This window comes from Eumetopias jubatus, unplaced genomic scaffold (genome assembly GCF_037043125.1).
Source record: "Eumetopias jubatus isolate StellerSeaLion01/CBP00866 unplaced genomic scaffold, mEumJub1_p1.0 scaffold_11, whole genome shotgun sequence".
Taxonomy (NCBI): Eukaryota; Metazoa; Chordata; class Mammalia; order Carnivora; family Otariidae; genus Eumetopias; species Eumetopias jubatus.
The window spans coordinates 99,520,446-99,540,834 of NW_028274817.1; the positions used below are offsets into that span (position 1 = coordinate 99,520,446).

Genomic DNA, 20,389 nt, shown 5'->3' on the forward strand with positions numbered 1-20,389 from the left:
AAAAATCTCTCTCATCCCTTGGCTCTTTTTGTGTAGCCTTCATATGTGTTCCTCATTGACCACATTATGTTATGTGGAGAGACAAAATTCTTCAAAAATAATTTGAACTTTTTTAGATGAGGGTTTCCTGGTCTTTAAGCTTCATCCTTGGAAAAGCTAAGTTCTGCTCTTACCAGTGACTCTCTTCTAGTTACAGTGCTCATTGACCAGCTAATGTACACTTGTTAGAACTTGCCTCATTTGACGTGTCTCAAAATTGACACTGTTGACTTCTCCCTCATTTTTAAAACTCTTACATCACTTGATTGAAGTGGCACCCTTTACCTTTCCTGGCTGTTCTGTTTCTCCTTCTCTTGGACTCTTCCTTTTGTTTCTTTGGTGCTTTCTTTCTTCTCCATATCCCTTAAATTCTCCTTTTCCATGGCTCTCTCCTGGCCCTCATTAGGGCCCTCTAATGTTTGAGAGTACATTAAAATAAATACTAATTGTACAGGTGCACACTGCTTTTTTGAAAAAAAAAAGTATACACATATGTAGCTATATATGTGTGTATATAGTGATTTGAAAAATTCAAATTCATTTCAAAGTATTACTGAATTTATAATCGCATTCTCTTATTGCAGGTTTCCTTAATTATTAGATTAACTATTAGCAGTAAAGCTATTATTATCTGTGATTCTGATGAACTTAAAATTTTAAACTTTCTCTTCATATTGAAAAATTAGAGTTTTTTTCATTTGGGACATGAGGTTATTAAATACCTTTTCCATTTATATTTCTGCCGTTGTGTGTTCGTTCTCTATTATTTCAGTTCTCCCAAACTCTCCATGCCATTTATTACCTCATCTGAGTACCTTGTTTTCCCTCAATCAGGAATGCTTCTATTTTTAAAACTTCTATCTCCTTGCTTGTCCAATATACTACTTAGAACTGCGAAGCAGAAGTAGCACAATTGAATTAACTAAAGCAAAACCAAAAATGAGGGAAAGAAGTTTGTCATTGGTATATAGGGATGTCTCATGGAAGCTAAGGGCAAGAATAAAATTTGTCTCAGGAATGGACTAGAGCCTGTGTTTTGGTCACTTGCACCAGCAATTTATCATTATCTCTTGGGATCTCTCATGGGATTGTAGGCAATTGTTGGCTGGCTCTGCCATGGCATGTAAGCTCAACTGGACTGGACATCCAGGGTGGTTCAGTCACGTCTAGGAGTTGATGTTCTTTGTAGCTGAAAGCTCACTTGGGATCATTCACCGCATCACTTACCCACCGCTTCTTTATGTGGCTTGGGCTTCTCAGAGCATGCCGGCTGGGTTCCAAGAGGGAACATCTTAAGAGTCAATGTTCCAAGAAGGTAGAAGTTGAAGCTGCTCGTCCTCTTAGGGGCTTTTCCCGTAACTGACAAAATACTACTTTTGCCCTCCTCTGTTGGTCAAGGCAGTCAAAGGGCCAACCTAAGTTTAAAGAGGTAAAGAAACTCCACCTCTTAATGGGGGGGTGGTAAGAGGAGCACATCGTATCGGAACTGTTGTTACAGCCATCTTTGGAAAATGCCCCATTTCCTTCAGCCTGTGATTCTAGTCATCAACCTTTGCTATTCCCCATTTGACACTGTAAACTGCGGACTTCTTAAGCACAGTCTCCTTGCATATGTGACGATTCTCAGCACCCACAGAGCTTGGCCAGACTTTGTCCTGCAGCTCTGAGAGAGAATCTGATGGACCTAATGGGGCATAAGCATTGTCCATATTTTAATCATCTATGACTTGGGAGCGGCTAGGTTTATGTGGCACAGACGTGGTTAGTATTGACCTACTTTTTTGAGGGGGTGAGCATTTTCCACTTAAAATATCATAATCATAGCCCCTCCCCCTAAAGCATCTGCTACTGCCAGTGATGCTTACTAATTATTCAGAGTTCTGATTTAATATCACCTCTCCTCTGACATCTGTTCACTTCCTTGTTAAGTGTTACTCTGTCCTACATACCCCCATTAAATTTTGTAGATTCTTTAGCATTTATAACATTGTGAATAATCTTATTGCGCCCTTATATGGATCCCTAACCCCCGAACTCCATGGTTTCTGGAGAATAGCATATATCTATATACAAGGGAGTAATTCAACCAGTGAAGATATATCTCTATCTATCTATCTATCTATCTATATAGTAAAATATATATATATATAGTATGTATTTGCATGAGTCCTTGCTCTTAATTATTTTATGCCACAATTGTAATTACTTAAGTAATTCGTCATTACTTTGTCTTTACAATTGTTAGGATCAATATGTTAAGGAATGATATTAAGGCATATGTGTACATTTCCTTGTATACTAAGTAACTCCTTCACCACTCAACCCATTTTCTTAGGATAATTCACACTGCTCATTGCAAGATTGTGTTCTCTGTGGTAACTAACTGCTAATCAAAGTGACGTTATTTTCTAGTAATCTGTACTGGAATTGACTCCAGTTGGCATAAATTAGGTTATACTAATATGCATCATACATATTGTTTTGCAAGAAAATTTTATGGGCACTGTGGTATAAGTTAATTCTTTTCTAACTTGTGATAATCTGACAGCAACTGATATTTAAATCAGAATAATTTGACAACTTGCTGATTTTTGCTGGAACTGGCAGAAATAAATGAATGAATTTATTGTTTTGGTCTCTGCACACTCCATGATTTGACTGACTCCTGAAGCAGGCTCAGAAGTGTACAAGTCAAATACAGACATACTTCTAAATAGAACTCGATCAAAAAATGTCTACTCAGTATAGAAAATACAGCAATTTTTATAGTTATTTAAAGTTCAAAAATCAGTCTTTTGAGGAAACTCTTAAGTATCCAACAGACGAAAAGCTAGGCCAATTAAAGGATTTTACTTCACTTTCCTAAATCCATAATTTCCCTGAAATTTAACTGAAATATAGTGCAGAATTAGCAAGTATCACAATGAATATTGTCTACATGGAACTTTCTCTTTATATCTTATCCTGTCACAGTTAGGTTTGATATATATGTCTTTAGTCAGATTTGAGTGTAAATTCAAAGATAAAAAAATATCAGTCGTTCATATTAGATATAAATAAATATTTCCTTCTGAAACTATCTGAAATAGCTATGCATTATCACTGACTCAAAAGGATAATTTCTTTTTTGTAATAACCCAAATAGGAGAGAAATAAGCTATTTCATTTTTGATAACTTTTGCTAAGTAAAAAAAGAAAAACTATTGTCATTTTAAAGGAGGCTACATTGTAATAATGCTTTAAGAGAGTTCCTGAATTTCATCTTCTTGGCAAGTGAGTTATTCTTTGCAATAACCCGCAGAGCATGCTGACTAATAATGCTGTCTTCCCAACAGAAAATCCAATCGGATTTGACAAGTCATGAGATCAGTTTAGAAGAAATGAAGAAACATAACCAGGGAAAGGAGACTGCCCAAAGGGTACTGTCCCAAATTGATGTGGCGCAGGTAAATATCCTTGCATAAACTAAGGAACTTATTTTAGTTGTGTATTAAAACATAGTCTGTATTAGACAACTTGGTCATTAGAAAAAATTGGGATTAAGGGCATTATTTGAAAACTACAATATGATATATAAATAATATAGATCTTGGGCGGGGTTACATCTTAAGGATAAAGTAGGTTAATAAATTACCTTTTATTTAGTATCACATTCAGAACAACTACTGAATTCTCCCAAATGTATGCATTCTTTGTGCTAGACAAGTAGGAAAAAAATGCTTTACGTTTTTTAATCTTGTATATCTTCAGGAATAAAAAAAATCTATTAGCAAAAATATGACTGCTTGTTGTTTGGAATGTGAAATTATACAGGTGCTTTCTTACATTGTCTTTACAGAAAAAATTGCAAGATGTTTCCATGAAGTTTCGATTATTCCAGAAGCCAGCCAATTTTGAGCAGCGTCTACAGGAAAGTAAGATGATTTTAGATGAAGTGAAGATGCATTTGCCTGCGTTGGAAATGAAGAGTGTGGAACAGGAAGTAGTACAGTCACAGTTAAATCATTGTGTGGTACGTATTTCTGGGACAAATAAACAGCTACTCCTTGCCTTTCCTTATTAAGCAGTATGTGAAAAAAAAAGAGGTATGTGATGATGATCTTGCTTTATAATAGAAGATTGTTTTCAGATAACTATAATAATTAATAATATGTAATTTTAAGATTAAGAACAAAAGTTAGCACAGGTGTGTTGAGAGACAAGAACTTTTACTGAAATAGTAGCCTTTGCATACATCCTCTGTAGGTGTCTTTTTTGAATCTGTAATTCTTGAAGGACTATGCAGAATATAAGAGGAAGTCCCTCTGTTTAATTCTTACAGTACTTTTGAATATGGAGCTCTTCCTCCCAACCCTAGTAGCTTTCCATTCAACATCAGTGCTAGACATGCACTGAAATGCCACCAGACCTCAAAGACAGAATAAAAAGACATGGAAGGCATATGATTAGCCTGCAGCATAAATCTTCACAGGATTGTGGGATCATGAGCTGTGTCCTTTGTTGCAATTACTGGAAATTCGCCAAGTCAGATGACGCCTCTGACAACATAAGGCTGAATTATCTACTAGAGTAATACAGCTGTTATTATAACTCTTTGTTTGCTATGGGCTGAGAGTAGAAATTCACGTAAAATAAAAGCACTGAATATTATTAACTTTGAAGGTAAAAAAGGTTATCTAGTTAGTACTTTGTGTTTTACGTATTGTTTCTGCTTTTACTCCATAACATAAATTTAAAAGAAACTCTTTAGATGCATTTCAGTCATATTATTGTGAGTGGGGAAGTATCTTTTAATGCAAATTTTGTAGATATGTGTATTCCTTTGTGAAATTATGGAATTTTTTTATGCAGTGACATTACTTCATGACACAGGCTGCATTTTAGTGGCCTTGTTATTATAAATATTCCCACCCTGAAAAAGAAAATTTGAACATTGTAATGTATAATTATTAGCTGATATTAGACGAACAACATTAGGGATTTGTAGGAAGCTATCTCCTCTTAAACTATGCAAAAATAATCGAAATCAAAATGACCCCAGTATACTACCATCATGATTAAATATATTCCCAAAGGGACAGCTGTTCCATTCTATGATCAGGTCTCTAATGGTACATCAGAAAACTGGTCTGCTAGTAAAGATGAGGTGAAAACAACCCTCCCTGCAACCAGCTGTGACTGTGCCCTGACCCTTTACAGGGAAACATTTTCAAGTTCTTGCTCAGTTTGGTTGGGGTTCTGGTTTAAATGTCAGGAGCAATTCAAGTAGTTCTTCCGGAAGGATATCTTTTCTCTACAATGTTTATATATTTTTAAATTACTTAAGATGCCCTATTGCATACACTGTAATTATTACCTTTTTCAAGAAATTTTTGTTTAATTAAAAAAAAGTCTTGGGGTGCCTGGGTGGCTCAGTCATTAAGCGTCTGCCTTCGGCTCAGGTCATGATCCCAGGGTCCTGGGATCGAGCCCCGCAACGGGCTCCCTGCTCAGCGGGGAAGCCTGCTTCCCCCTCTCCTACTCCCTCTACTTGTGTTCCCTCTCTCGCTGTGTCTCTCTCTGTCAAATAAATAAATAAAGTCTTTAAAAAAACGGTCTTCCCAAAAGGAACGCAAATAAATATAAAGGATACTCCCCTCCCTCAGTGATACTTTCTCTGCATACTGAATGACATGGTGTTAATGGCTTTGGTACTTTGGTACTAATGGTACTTTGAACTTTCAACATAAGGGTAAATCACGGAGATTTTTTTTTAATGTTTAAAGAGTAAATCATTAGAAAATATCTCTGATTCCAAAATTCACACAGCTGATTCCCTCCATACAGTTACTGATTGAATGTTTCTACATACCAAGATATATGTGTAATTTCTAAGATAAAAGTAAAATGAAATAAAAAAAATCATCTGGAAAGCTCAGGCAAGAACCCAAAATTATTAGTAAAGGAATATTAACACAAAACAACCATCAAAGAAGGGATCAAGATGGAAATAGATTATGTACGTAGCTTTAATGAGTAAGATATTTGCTCAGCCTTTACAAAAAAGTGTTTTTGGGCATTGATTTTAAACTGAGAAGAGAAAATATACCGAAGTTTTGTTCTAATTCCAAAAAAGATGCAATCACCTACTAGTAATTTTATTTCTTAGTACCAATAAAAAGGGTAGTTGTTCACAATTACCACTGAAAAAATTAAGGCAACAATGTAAAGTATTATATATGCCTGTCTACATATATATATATACATATACATATGTGTTTGCGTGCACGCATTCATACATACACATATCTTTCCAGGAAAATACTTTGTGTGATGACACCTGTTTCATGAGGCTTTGTTAAAGCTGCGTACTTTTGTGAAATAATGCATGTGTTCTTTAGGGTTGTGATATGTATGTAAGTTTTTAAATAATATTTTTGTGTCTGTCTATATTGAGTTAATCAGCCCCACTAAAAAAATACATTTGTATAATGTAATTAACATATTTAAATTACCTTCCTTCCTTGTATATGACTTAATATATGTTGAAATTATGATCTGGAAATTTAGATGTTTTATTCCCACTATAATATGTGAGAATAGCAATGAATGTGTCTGTCTTAGCCACCACTGATTGTCTAGGGAATCCAGTAGTGTCTACTGTACTAGACTCTCAATAAATACCTGATGAAAGGGTAAATGAATTTTTCCAAATTCACAGCTAGTATTATATAACATTTGAAATAGAAATCATATAACTTTTAGGAATAATCATTCTCAACTTGGATTGTAAAACTAAATATACTCATTTATGTATGTCTGCATATAATTGCAAATAGAAACATTAAATCAACAGAATGCAAAAGCTAGATATTGGTCATAGCTGCAAAATGCTACTCCATTAAAACTGTAAACATGGAATGCCAATTAATGTGATCTCTACTTCTCTTTCTTTTTATTCACTGTTATAGTGTAATTCAGACACTATTGCTTATTATTATGTTTTGTTTTATGTTTGACCTTAGAACTTGTATAAAAGTCTGAGTGAAGTGAAGTCTGAAGTGGAAATGGTAATAAAAACTGGACGTCAGATTGTACAGAAGAAGCAGACGGAAAACCCTAAAGAGCTTGATGAAAGAGTCACGGCTTTGAAATTGCATTATAATGAGCTGGGAGCAAAGGTGCGTGTGCCCTGGAACCACAGACACGAGCTACTTACCGCTTTCCTTCGAAATGGCAAAGCAAGAGGCAGCGATGATGCACAAATAATCTTAGAAAGTTTTAATCATTTTCTCTCAATTGATAGCTATGTACAGTTATACATAGTCAGAGAAAGAGATTCCCATGTGCAGTTCTTATTAAGAGACAATAATTAATCAATAAGGATCTTCTTTCCAATCTACATTAAAAAATATGTACAGCTCAGGGAGATTTTTATTGGCTCATTGGATAATTCTAAAAGGGTTTCTTTCAATTTCTAAACTTGGCCTTCTCATTGTATAAATTTACTTGTGATGATTTGAAGGCTAGAGCCTTTTATAAACTAATGACCTTACTTACATTTAGATACAGTGGAGTTGACACATTCCACATAGACTATATTAGGCGTAATAGAGTTGTCACATTCCATAGAAGTTATTTCCTGTGTGGCAAGCCTTGCATAATCCACCACATTTCGCTAATAAGGTAGAATGGGTAGCCAGTTGAGTCCTATTGCTCTCTGATTAGTTTTTTTTTTTTGTATTTTTGTCCTGATAGGGTCCAATGGCCAATTCCGTATCACTGTTAATTAAGGATATTTACATCTCTCTATCCCCTTTCCAAAACAGTGGAATGACTAGGATTGTTATCTCAATTCGCTCAAGTCAAATATTCTCTGTATATTTCCTATAGATTTAAAACTTTGATGGTTCAAAATAATGATAGTAATCATAAAAAGTAGCCATGAAGGCATGACTTGTCAACATCAAGGACTGACCTGTCCTTTTCTATGCTATTATTTACCTTACATTTCTAAAATATTTTTAGTGCTCAGCTAAGATTTAAACTATTAACATAGTAATAAAATAATCATTTCTCTCTTTAAAAAGTGGCGATAGCTTAACATATTATGTGGTATTTGAGAGAATATGTGTATTTTATTAATAAATACCATGCTTATTTTCTTAAACTTATGCAAATAAAGTTCTCTATTATTGGCATTTATGGCCATTTACGAATAAATACAAGCTTAAGTCCTTTAAGCAAGTATCTTTAAATGAGGAATACTGAGGGATGGTTTCACTCTCCTAATGCTTACTGGGGAAAGATGAATAAAATAAAATAAGGGCCAAAGCAGAAAAAATTAAAATGCATACATTTTAATTTCATTCTGACTGAAAGAGCTTTACTGGGTTCAATGGGGAAAACAGTATATTTTAATGGCTCAAGTTCTCAACTTTATTAAATATAACATCAGTGAGAAAATTGTCACTTCATCTTTGACACAAATATAAATTTTTGTCCATATTTGTGAAGTAGCCATGCAGACACAGATTTCTAACATTTCACCCTGTAAGCAGATAGACGGTTGGGTCTTAAAGCTACTAATTGCAACTTACTTTTCACTGAGAGAAAGTTAATTTTAGATTAAAATGGAAATCTGGGAATAACTAACTATTCATATTAGTTGATTATCTTTATATTTTAAAACCTTTGAATTTGTATTTCACATATTTTGAAAGAGAGCTAACTGTCATGTTATGGCAAAGTTTTTTCCTTCTCATTGGATCAAAAAGTAGGGAACACTGATACGCAGTAAATAGCAAAGCATGAGGATAATCTTGAAATAAAATACATTTCACCAGCTTGTATAGCACACCAAGCTACCTCTGGAATAAAAGACCCTTAAATCCTTCCGGAGAAGTTTATCATTATGTTAAAGATAACCACAGAGGGCAAAGTTGTATCTGCACTTGGTATCTCCTCTAGTATTTATAGACCTTTACGGGTGCCACTTGTTCTATATTTAACATCAAATGATGGATCTCTAATAGTAATCCTAATTCTACAATTTGTTAATTTCTGAAAAGCCTTTCTCTATACCCAAGTTTATAGTTTGACCTCTGTGACTTTACATTAAAATAATGTATTAATAGATACCATTTTATTAAGAAAATGTATATTTTGGAAAAAGGTAGTTTCTTTGTTTTTTTCAAATATAAACTGTTGTCTGGACCTTCTTTTCCCTTTGCCTTGAAGAATTTGCACAAAATCTTTGCCTTTGCAAAAGTAAATTTTGCATGAAATAGTCATTGAATTTAAAACAATAAAAATGATGTGAGAAGACTGTTAGTGCCCCCAGTGAATTATAATTAGGAAATGAATGACTCTTCCAATGATGTAAAGCCCTATTTAACCCTGAAAATATACTTTTGAAAGTTTGTTTATTTAGTCATTTGGCACTTAATATCATTAAAGCAAAATGAAAGATGACTAAGAAATCATACTTCGCTTTAATAGCATGACAGAATACAGCAAAAATATAGGGCACAAAATTATTTTTAAAATAAAGATTGAGAAACATTAATAATAGGGTGGGAGGATGGGTTAGTCCAGTGATGGGTATTAAGGAGGGCACGTACTGGATGGAGCACCGGGTGTTACACGCAAACAATGAATCGTGGATCACTACATCAAAAACTAACGATGTCCATTTGCAACGACGTGGATGGAACTGGAGGGTATTATACTAAGCGAAATAAGTCAATCAGAGAAAGACATGTATCATGTGATCTCACTGATATGAGGAATTCTTAATCTCAGGAAAGAAACTGAGGGTTGCTGGAGTGGTGGGGGGTGCGAGGGATGGGGTGGCTGGCTGATGGACATTGGGGAGGGTATGTGCTATGGTGAGCGCTGTGAATTGTGTAAGACTGTTGAATCACAGACCTGTACCTCTGAAACAAAATATACATTATATGTTAAAAAAAAAAAAAAGAAGATAGTAGGAAGGGAAAAATTAAGCGGGGGGGAAATCGGAGGGGGAGATGAACCATGAGAGACTATGGAGTCTGAGAAACAAACTGAGGGTTCTAGAGGGGAGGGGGCGTCGGGGGATGGGTTAGCCTGGTGATGGGTATTAAAGAGGGCACGTACTGAATGGAGCACTGGGTGTTATACACAAATGGTGAATCATGGAACACTACATCAAGAACTAATGATGTAATGTATGGTGATTAATATAACATAAAATTAAAAAATGTAAAAAAAATTAAAAAATAACTAATGTATATGGTGACTAACATAACATAAAACGAAATTAAAAAAACAATAAAAAGAATATATATATGTATAAAATGTAAGTCAGGTATTACTTCTCTAAGAAAATATTGTTTGCATCTAAATCTTTGAAGCACCTTCAACAACATTGGTTTCATTTGACAAAATCAAACAAAACAAAGATATCTTTATTATTATGTAAAACAGACAAACACTTCTAGTTTAATTATCTTCAAAATTTATATGGTTGTACTTGCCTCAATTCAACGTATGTTATTTTTTGTTAGCTCAGGCTGCCATCACAAAATAACCATAGACCAGTTGGCTTAAACAACGCACATTTATTTCTCACAGCTCTGGAAGCTGGGAAGTCCAAGATCAAGGTGTTAGCCTAGTGAGGACCCTCTTCCTGGCTTGTAGAAGCCACATTCTCATTGTGACCTCTCCTGGTGGAGGGGGAGGGAGAGGGAGAAAGAAGGAGCGAGGAAGTGGGGTGGAGGGGGGTAGAGAGAGAGAGGGAGAGGGAGAGGGACCTTTCTTCTTCTAATAAGGCCACAATTCAATCAGATTAGGGTCTTACCATTATGATCTCATTTAACCTTAATTACTTCCTAAAGATCCTATATCCAGGTGCAGTCACGCTGGGGGTTTGGGCTTCCACGTATTAATTTTGGGGGGATATAATTCAGCCCATAGCACTTTTTATTTGTTTATTAGCATCAACTTAGCTTAATGGTTCAATGAATAAAACTTGAATAGTTTCTAGTGTGGCTTCTCTGTGCTTTGATTTTGATGGAAATGTACGTAAGTAGCAATAGTCTATCCGCCTCATGTACATTTTCCCATGAACCAGTGACTGAGGCATTGTACTGCAGGTGGCACTCTTTTAAATGTATCTCTTTTCCACACACACACACACACACACACACACACACACACACACACACACAAAAGTGTAAAACACAATTTTCCTTAAGATGGCAGTGTCTCCTGTTTTATTAAAACCTATTTAGCTGGATATAAACAAAATAGAATAAATAAAAATCAATAATGCATTAGCTCTGGGAAGATAGGATTTCTTTGAAATATTGAATCTGGAACTCTTTTTCTACCAGTAGTGCATAGCAAAAAATAACTATGCATGGAAACACACTGTAAGGTATATATTTTTTCTCCCACACACCAATAAAAGTCTTGCAGTCAAACGGGCAGATGCTTTTACTTCCCTGAAGGGGAATATCTGTAAAAAGAAAAAAAATTGAATTTGTAGCCTCTGCAACTACCTCTGTTAAAGAAACTAACACATTTTGTTTAGTATTTGGAATTCATATCAAAGTTTCAGTGTGTTTATTTTGATTGTAGCATTTTAAATTCTTTAAAGACATGCTTACTTCGGCATATTTCATGCTTATGGCTGGATTCTTATATGTTCATATATATTTGTGTGTGTGTGTGTGTGTGATTGTGTGTGTATAGACAGATTGATAAATCGATCAGAAGAGTTTCTGGGCTTTTTTATTAAACCAACCAACCTAGACCCTGAACACTTATAAATTGTAGGCACATCTGGAGAGGTGGTGAAAAAGTACATATTTGTTAATCCTCCATGTGAGAATGTGGAAGAATTTGATTTTGAGGGTTTTAGTTCTAAACACTGAGAACTGGAACACAAAATCAGATCATGATTTTCTCTATTAATAAAGGTGAAAATTTTGTTTTGGAATTTATTTTTTTTTACCTCCATTGGATGGTAAAATATGTTTAAAGGGGAAGTGACTTATTTTTTGTGTTGTTTCTCTGCAGAAGTAAGACACTTTATAGATGCAATGACAATAAAATTGACCATTTTAAGTGTTACGAAAATAATTTTGCCTCTTGAGAGAAACCATATTCTTTCCCCATTTTGATTCCTTACCAGCAAGAGCAAACCTCATTTGTCTGTAGAGGATTGTAAACTTTGCCTATCCATTTGACAGATGACTGAAGATTTTCTAAAAGAAATCTCTCATTTCTTCAGTTGTACTTACATCATTCAGTATATTTAAAAAATGTGACCATAACTTCTTTTTATTTGTATTGAAGAAAATAATTACAGCTTTTTTTTTTTTTTTTTCCCTATCCGGTACGGGACACAGCCTTTTGGAGAAAGGAGCTCATCTTTCCTAGACTGTGTTTATTCACCATTAATACTGAGACTATACAGTTTTTCTAAAATACTATTTTTAAAATGTAAGAAAAATGTTGTTTTAAAATGACAGAAATATTAAAGTTCCTATTAAGTGGCTATACCTAAACCTGAATTGAAGGGGTAAACTAATTTACATTTTATTATCATTCTTTTCAGGTGACAGAAAGAAAGCAACAGTTGGAGAAATGCTTGAAATTGTCCCGTAAGATGCGAAAGGAAATGAATGCCCTGACGGAATGGCTGGCGGCTACAGATACGGAGCTGACCAAGAGATCAGCAGTTGAAGGAATGCCTAGTAATTTGGATTCTGAAGTTGCCTGGGGAAAGGTAAAACCCATATCACTGAAGGTTATTTTTAACACACCAAGAAACACACAGTAATGTGAGTTTATAAGGAACTATTAATGTGCAACAGTGGTGGAAATACAAGCATTATCTTGCTTCACTTTCCCTTTCCTCAGAAATTCATCAGTAGCCCTTAACTCTGTATTTCTGAATCATGGCAAAACCAGCGGGTCGCTTTATTTAGAAAGAATCTCCCCAAAACTTGTTTAGAATTAGGTAGGTTATGAATAAGTTCCTAAAAGGACATTCATCATTAGTCAGAAAGTGAATCCAAAGATGAGATTCAGCATTCCCTAGCTTGCCTCAGACAGACTGCTTTAGAGGGACACCACCACTATGACCAGGGCAGGGATGTAGAGACTGCAGACAGTTGGGCTGAACAGGGCTCGTAAGAGTAGCAGATTGCTGACGTCGTAATTAAAAAAAAGTACTCAAGGGGTCTATGCAGCCACTGTCATTTCCACTGCCAAAGAGCCCAGGCTTTCCTTTAATCCAAGCTGGTAAATTCTTGCTCTGTCTCTTGACAGCCAGTCAGATATTTTTGTTCCCCTAAAATGTAAGGTTGGGACACTCATAGCGTCATATTTTTCTCAGTTGATTCATTACTAGATTACTTGAAAGTGCATTGATATAAAGGAAACAGCCAATATTGATAATGTGTTTCATCTTAACCTTTGCTGAGCCATTAGGCATTAAAAAAATAATAATAAATCACAGCTGCACTCTACCCCATTGTTTTTTTAAATTAGCAAACCCTTGCCTGTATCAGTGAGATGTTAAAAAGATCTGTGCTGTATTTCTAATTCAACAATTCTATTTAGATTATCCAAAGTTGGGAAATTTTAATTGCATTATGTAAAAACTTTACAATCATACAGTTCCACCAAAACTGAAAAATGATTTTCTCTATGTAAATTCAGAGGACAAGTAGATGTAAAATGTTGTTACATAAATATTTTTCAAGTAAATAGTAGTGAATGATTTCTTTTTCTTTCCTCTCAGAATAGATTTGTTGGTAGAGATAAGATATTGAATTGTATGTATTAGCTCAAGATCGTATGTGTTGTGAGATTATTTTAGTAGCAAGTATAGAGGGTACAGGCTAAAATTTAAAGTGGCCTTATTTTTTTTCCTTATTACCCAAACAAGTATTATATTTTTGTGTGTGATAATTTGGTTTGAACCAATGGCAATCATATACTTAGATGCAGGCTAGGCTGCTGTAAGAAATAAGCAAAAAAATACCATGGCTCCAAGAAGATAGCGGTTTATTTCTATCTCATTTAAGGTAGATAGTTTTGGATAGGGGAAGTAGTTTTGCTTTAGGAAATTCTCCTAAGAGGTAGTTCCCTTTCATTTCATTGCTCTGCAGTCCTCTGGGTATTAGTATTTTTATGGTAAAACTTGCTCACCACCACACCTCCCTCCCAGCCCACAAAAGGAAGGGAAAACTGGAAGTGGAAGACACCAGCTCTCTCTTAAAGATGTTATAAAAGCTCCGTGCATTATTTTACCCATCTTTCACTTGCCAGAAGTTAGTCACATGATGATGTTTAGCTTCCAGGGAAGATGGCAAAAGATGGGTCCTAATTGGGTGGACGATGTGTTCTGCTAAAATGATGAGTAGATTTTGTTTGAGAGAGAATACATTCTGGGGGACATGTAACAGTTTTGGCCACAGCAGTATCACCCCTGCATTTTGCATCATAAGATAAAGGTTGAGAAGTACTAGGGCCTCTGAGTGGCTCTCTCTGTTGAGCCTCTGACTCTTGGTTTGGGCACAAATCATGATCTCGGGGTCCTGGGGTTGGAGCCTGCTTAAGATTCTCTCTCTCCCTTTGCCTCTTTCCCTCCCCCGGCTTTTGTTGGTGCTCTCTCTCTCTCTCAATCGATAAAATCTTTTAAAAAAAATAAAGGTAGAGAAAGACCTCCATCATCTTTTTCTCTTTATAAAAACCCATGTCCTACTGATACCAGTTTCTACCATTAAGTACTCATAAACAAACAAGAAGGACCAGACAATCCTTACGATTTGAGGATGAAATATAGTAAAAGGTGCAGGGGGCAAGTAGTAGTACGTGCAGAGGATGCGTGAAAATCATCTAGGCTTTCTTCTCAGTCACCCTCCCCTTAAAAACATCTCTGATTGTTCATATCCAGTTTAATGGGTATATTAGTTTGCTGGGTCTGCTGTAACAGCGTTCCACAGATGGGTAGCTTCAAATGCAGAAATTTATTTTTTCCCTGCTCTAGAGGCTGTGAGTCTGAGGTCAAGGTTTTGGCAGGGTTGGTTTGTTCTGAGGCCTCTCTTCTTGGCTTGTGAATAGCTGTCTTCTCCTGTGTTATATGATCTTCCCTTTGTACATGACTGTGTCCAAATTTCTCTTCTTATAAGGACACTAGCCATATTGGATTAGGACCCACCGTGATGACCTTATTTGACTTAATTGCCTCTTTAAATTTCCTATCTCCAAATTTGGTCACATTCTAAAGTCCTGGGGTTAGGACTTCATCATGTGAACGTTGAGGGGACTCATTTCGGCTCATAACAGTGGGGTAGCTTTATAAGTATAATTTGGAATGCTACCGTAATTGTGCACAAAGGAATAGAGCTAAAAGTAAAGGGGATTTTAAAAATTCTGACTACAATTTACAACTGACTGAGGTGAAACTATGAAAGTATGCCACACAAGAACTCTGAATTCCACAGTCCCCATAAGGTCATTGAGTAAGCCACCTAAGGAGATATTTTTGCATTAACTTCACCATAGAACCATTAGAATATCATACTATCATATAATTAGCTTGGCAAACATTTCTAGATTATTCTTGTCATATTAGAAGGTTTGAGTGGTCTGGAGATGTGTCAGCTTATTGAGTCCATCTGGAAAGTATTTTCCATAAACCAAAGAGCAATACTAGTTTGAGATCCAATAGGAAAAAAGCATGGAAAAGTGGCATTTCTTTTATATATTAATTTACCACTTTTTCTGGATCTTTAAAACACTAAGCTACTAATAATATACTCTAAGACCCCTTAATGGTCAAGTAAAAGTATACACATTTGCATCCAAATTACATGCTTTGTTTAATAAAATCACTTGAAAGGTGCTGAAAGCTTTTTCAAAACTCACAATCATATAATAAAAACATGTGACCTACAGATCTAAAGCAGTCACATTTATGATAATTTTTTAAGAGGAAAAAATCAAACTCATACATGAAACCCCATGATTCCTTAGTACATTCTCATTTCACATGCTGTCTTGGTAGATGGAGAACTTGACTCCAACTGTTAGTCTTGTCTTCTATTTTAAAGAATAAATGTCAGATTTTTTTTTCAAAATAAGTTGAGTATTCATTTACATGCAGTGCATTGAATGTACTTGCCAATCATTCCAAGTATTTTTGACTTGGAGAAAATTTGAATATGTAGAGTCAATTTATTTTAAAAGTGTTTCATTTATTTCTACTGAATTTCAGTTATGTTGATCTAAAAATTATATTTATTTATATATAAAATATTTGAAAGTCTAAATAAGAATAATCTTATACATCAAGTTTAGTTACTAATGAAGTATTTACTTAACCATTAGTTTATTCAAACAGCATACTTTCAAATATATTGACTACAATTAAATCCTTTGAGCTTTACTTCTACTTTATTTTAATTATGCTTATTTATTGTGTATCTAGTTCCAGAAAAAAATTATTTAGAGTAGCTTATAGAGATACATATGATTCATCTGGTCAAGCACAAATAGAAAACCAGAGAAAGGGAAAATTATAGTGGGAAACTTTGCACAGAAATATACCCACAATATCCCGTGGATAGTGGAATAGGCAGAGGAGACTAAAGCCTCAAAATCTGGCACCAAGCTGGGGTGCCTGGGTGGATTAGTAGGATAAGCGTCTGGCTCTTGCTTTCAGCTCAGGCCATGATCTCACGGTCATCATCTCAGGGTCATGAAATCAAGCTCTGCGTTGGGCTCCACGCTGAGTACAGAGTCGGCCTGAGATTCTTTACCCCTCCCTCTCCTTTCCACTCTGCTCCTCCCCAAGTGTGCACTTGTTCTCTCTCTCTCTCTCTCTCTCTCTCTCTCTCTCTCTCTCTCTCCCTCCCTCTCTCCCTCCCCCTCCCTCTCTGTCTCTCAAATATTTAAATAAATAAAAATCTAAAAATAAAATTTGGCACCAAGCTTCCTATTGAGCAAAATAAAAAGTAAACATACTTTTTTTTTTTTTACCATGCTAAGAACACTTAACTTGAGACCTAGCCAGTTAACATTTTTTAGGTATACAATACTGTATTGTTAGCTATAGGCAAAACATTGTACAACAGATCTCTAGAGTTTATTTATTCATCTTGTATAACTGAAATGGAAGTAAACATACTTCTGAGATTCAAAGTGTTGAAATTATTAAAACTATCATTAAAATAGTTTTAATGTGCTAATGAGAGTGTTTTTCTAAAATTTAGATACAGAAGAAAAATTAGACAGGATCATAAATGAGATAGCACCTTGATTAATATTCTTATAATAAACATAATAAAAAGGTTTATGTTGCCATTTTTCTCTCAGCATGCTTCCATGCAAAACCAATGCCATGAGCCTGACCCTGGACTTTCCATGTCTTCTTCATGAATGAGGATCGGGAGTTTGGCACTCCAGGGTCCTTTTGATAGGCCAACGATGTTGTAGAAATGAACTTTCCAAAACAAAAATCTCTCATTTAGGTTTTACACCTGCTCCAAATTCTATAGTCACATGTTCATAGGTTTTAGAACACATAGCTCTCCCAAAATATACTGAGTGCTATATGAAACATTTCAAAATGTTTAGAAGTACCATCTACTTGGGGAAGACTATAAACCTGAGAATCTCTTAGGTATCTCAAATCAGATTTTTGGTGGTCTCAAGAAGAGAAAGAATGAGAGAACTTCCAGAAGTAGCTAGGGTAGGATGGTAGCAAGGCTGATTACCTGGAGACACAGCTGGGAAGCAGGAAAAACTGTCCTGTCAGCTCCCACCATATGCTTATGCTTCCAGACTTCAGTTACAGAGGAAAAAATGAACACATTTAAAAGGTAGTCTAAAGTTTTAAAAGGTAAAAAAAAAAATTAAAGTCAAATAACAGGAAGCAGACATTTTAGAATAATAACAGAAATGAGATAAAAGTTTAATAATGGGAGTTGGAAAGTTATATATATATAGTTAATGCTAATTTGAAATTCCTAAAGCTCAGTAGCCCTTTCCCTGTATTTTGAAGTTCAGTCTACCTCCATTAAAGTGGTGATAAAGAGGGAAAAATTAATATTAAGATTTTGAGGGGCACCTGGGTGGCTCAGTTGATTAAGCATCTGCCTCTTGATTTTGGCTCAGGTCATGATCTCAGCATCGTGAGATTGAGTCCCATGTTGGGCTCTGTGCTGAATGTGGAGCCTGTTTAAGATTCTCTCTCTCCCTCTGCCTCTTCCTGCCCCCTGCTCAATCTCGCTCCCTCTCTCAAAAAAAAAAAAAAAAAAAAGATTTTGAAAGTGTGAATCACTCCTACCTGCATGGTCTGGACGACAGAGATGGCTTGAGGAAACTGTAACTGTCATGTTTGTGACAGTTTCAAGATTAGACATTGTCCCTCTTCATATCTTACAAATCTCTGTTAAGGGAGTTTGCCGGGTTGAAATCAGAAACACTGATGTCTATAGAGTAGAAACAGACACAGTGGAAGGAAATGGTAAGGCAAACTAGAAGAGATTAGTAGCACCTGGGGAGTTTGAGGACCAGCACTGCACAGGATCCCTGAGCTGTCATGACAGCTTCTATCTTCTTGGACTAGTGCATGGGCATTAACAATTTCACTTGCCAAGAGAACAAGAAAAAATGTGTTTTGTTCACTGGTGTTTCCCCTGCACATAAAATAATAATGACTCATAGTGCATGCTCAGTAAATATCCATTCAATAAAATAAATTGCAATTTAAGAGATGACAATTAAAACATAATGACAAAACATTTTTTTGAGAGAAGAGGAAAACGCCGGTGTGCTTCGAAAACTATGGTAAGTTTTAGAACAAATGGAAACATGAACAATCATCTGATTAAATACTCCCATTTTATAGATGCAAAAATAGAAGTCCTGGCACACAGCAAACCCACAATTAAAATCCAATACTATCTTTGATTTCATTGGCCGTTTCCCACTATAATTATTGTTAGAATTCATATTTTCTTATAATTTTAAGGTAATCTAATTCTAAAGTGACAAAAAAGTTATTTGTCATTCACAATAAAAAAAATATACACAATGGCTAAATTTAAAGTGCAGATTAAATAAGTCTGCATGAAAATAATAAAATGACAATCCTGTGTGCATTTGTCTTAAAGTCACTTTGATTAGTTGGATATAAGTCCATTGATTCTCAATATCCCATTATGGCTTCAATTATTTAGCATAGGAATTGAGCACAAAAAATAACTGTAGGAAAGTAGATAGTTATATGATTAAATAGAAGTTTGTATCTCCGATGATCATTATGTTTGGAAAATGTAAGCTTCAGCAAAGTTTAATCCATATGATTTTCTGATTTAACCACTAGCAGATTTCATGTATTTCCAATTTAGTTTCAGTAGTCAAAAATTCAAAGCCACTTAAATAATTCAGCTATATTAAAGCCCTTTTAATATTCACAGTGTTATATAAAAATTAAAATGATCAAATATAATTCCCTGGAAAAATTATTTCAGTTCTTTTATACTTTAAATCCATCAGCTTTTGGAGAGTTCATATCTCTTATTTTTCATAAATTGACCATTAGATTTTATTAACAGCAGCGTCGGGATACCAAGAGATGCCTGAGAGAATCACACATACACACAAACGTTGAATTCAATTCAGGGTGTTAAATAATGCAAAATAATTGATGTCTCAAAAGCCACTTATGTAACAAGTCATTGTGATTTTCATTTTGATTTCAGGGACAGGTTTTTATAATATTCAACATGAGGAAGAACAGTGATAAGTTTCCTCAATTATCTTTCTGCCTTCACTTCAGTCCTAAAATTTAGTGACAATCACCCAATAAAATCCTGTGACAATGCATCATTTTGTTTGCCAATTGGTTCTCAGCATTGGCTGCACATTGAAATCACCTGGGAAAATTTAAAAGCCTATCAATGCCTGGAGCCTACCCCAGAAATTATGATTTAATTGGCCTGAGTGTGGCCAGTGTCTCTAATAATTCAACAAAGTTTGAGAACCACTAGATAATGCAATACAAGTACTCTTATGAGGTCTACATTCAGTTTAGTCAACCATGGCCTGTATTTTTTTTAAACAATTACCTTTCACAGTTTAAAGAAATCTGGCCTCTGGTCCTAGATTATCTGGATAATTGCTTCAACTCATCACTCCTCTCAGCTATAAAAGCATGAGAACTATTACTTATTTCTAAAGTCTGTTACACTATCATCCCCATGAAAAATTACGTATCTTTTTTTTAAAGCGAGCATAGTAATTTATCTGTGAAGTGAAATAACACTAGCAGGCCATTAACTTGGTACAATGAATGCATCAAGCA

The 20,389-nt window shown here is 35.1% G+C and overlaps 1 protein-coding gene across 1 annotated transcript in view; it reads left to right on the forward strand.

The window, feature by feature from the left end:
* Positions 1-20,389, forward strand: part of DMD (dystrophin) — a 1,674,912-nt gene that overhangs the window by 425,023 nt on the left and 1,229,500 nt on the right. The window contains exons 26-29 of the mRNA XM_088028834.1: positions 3,375-3,485; positions 3,878-4,051; positions 7,044-7,199; positions 12,623-12,793. Of these exons, the coding sequence (XP_087884960.1) occupies positions 3,375-3,485; positions 3,878-4,051; positions 7,044-7,199; positions 12,623-12,793 (612 nt within the window). The remainder of the gene's footprint in view (positions 1-3,374; positions 3,486-3,877; positions 4,052-7,043; positions 7,200-12,622; positions 12,794-20,389) is intronic.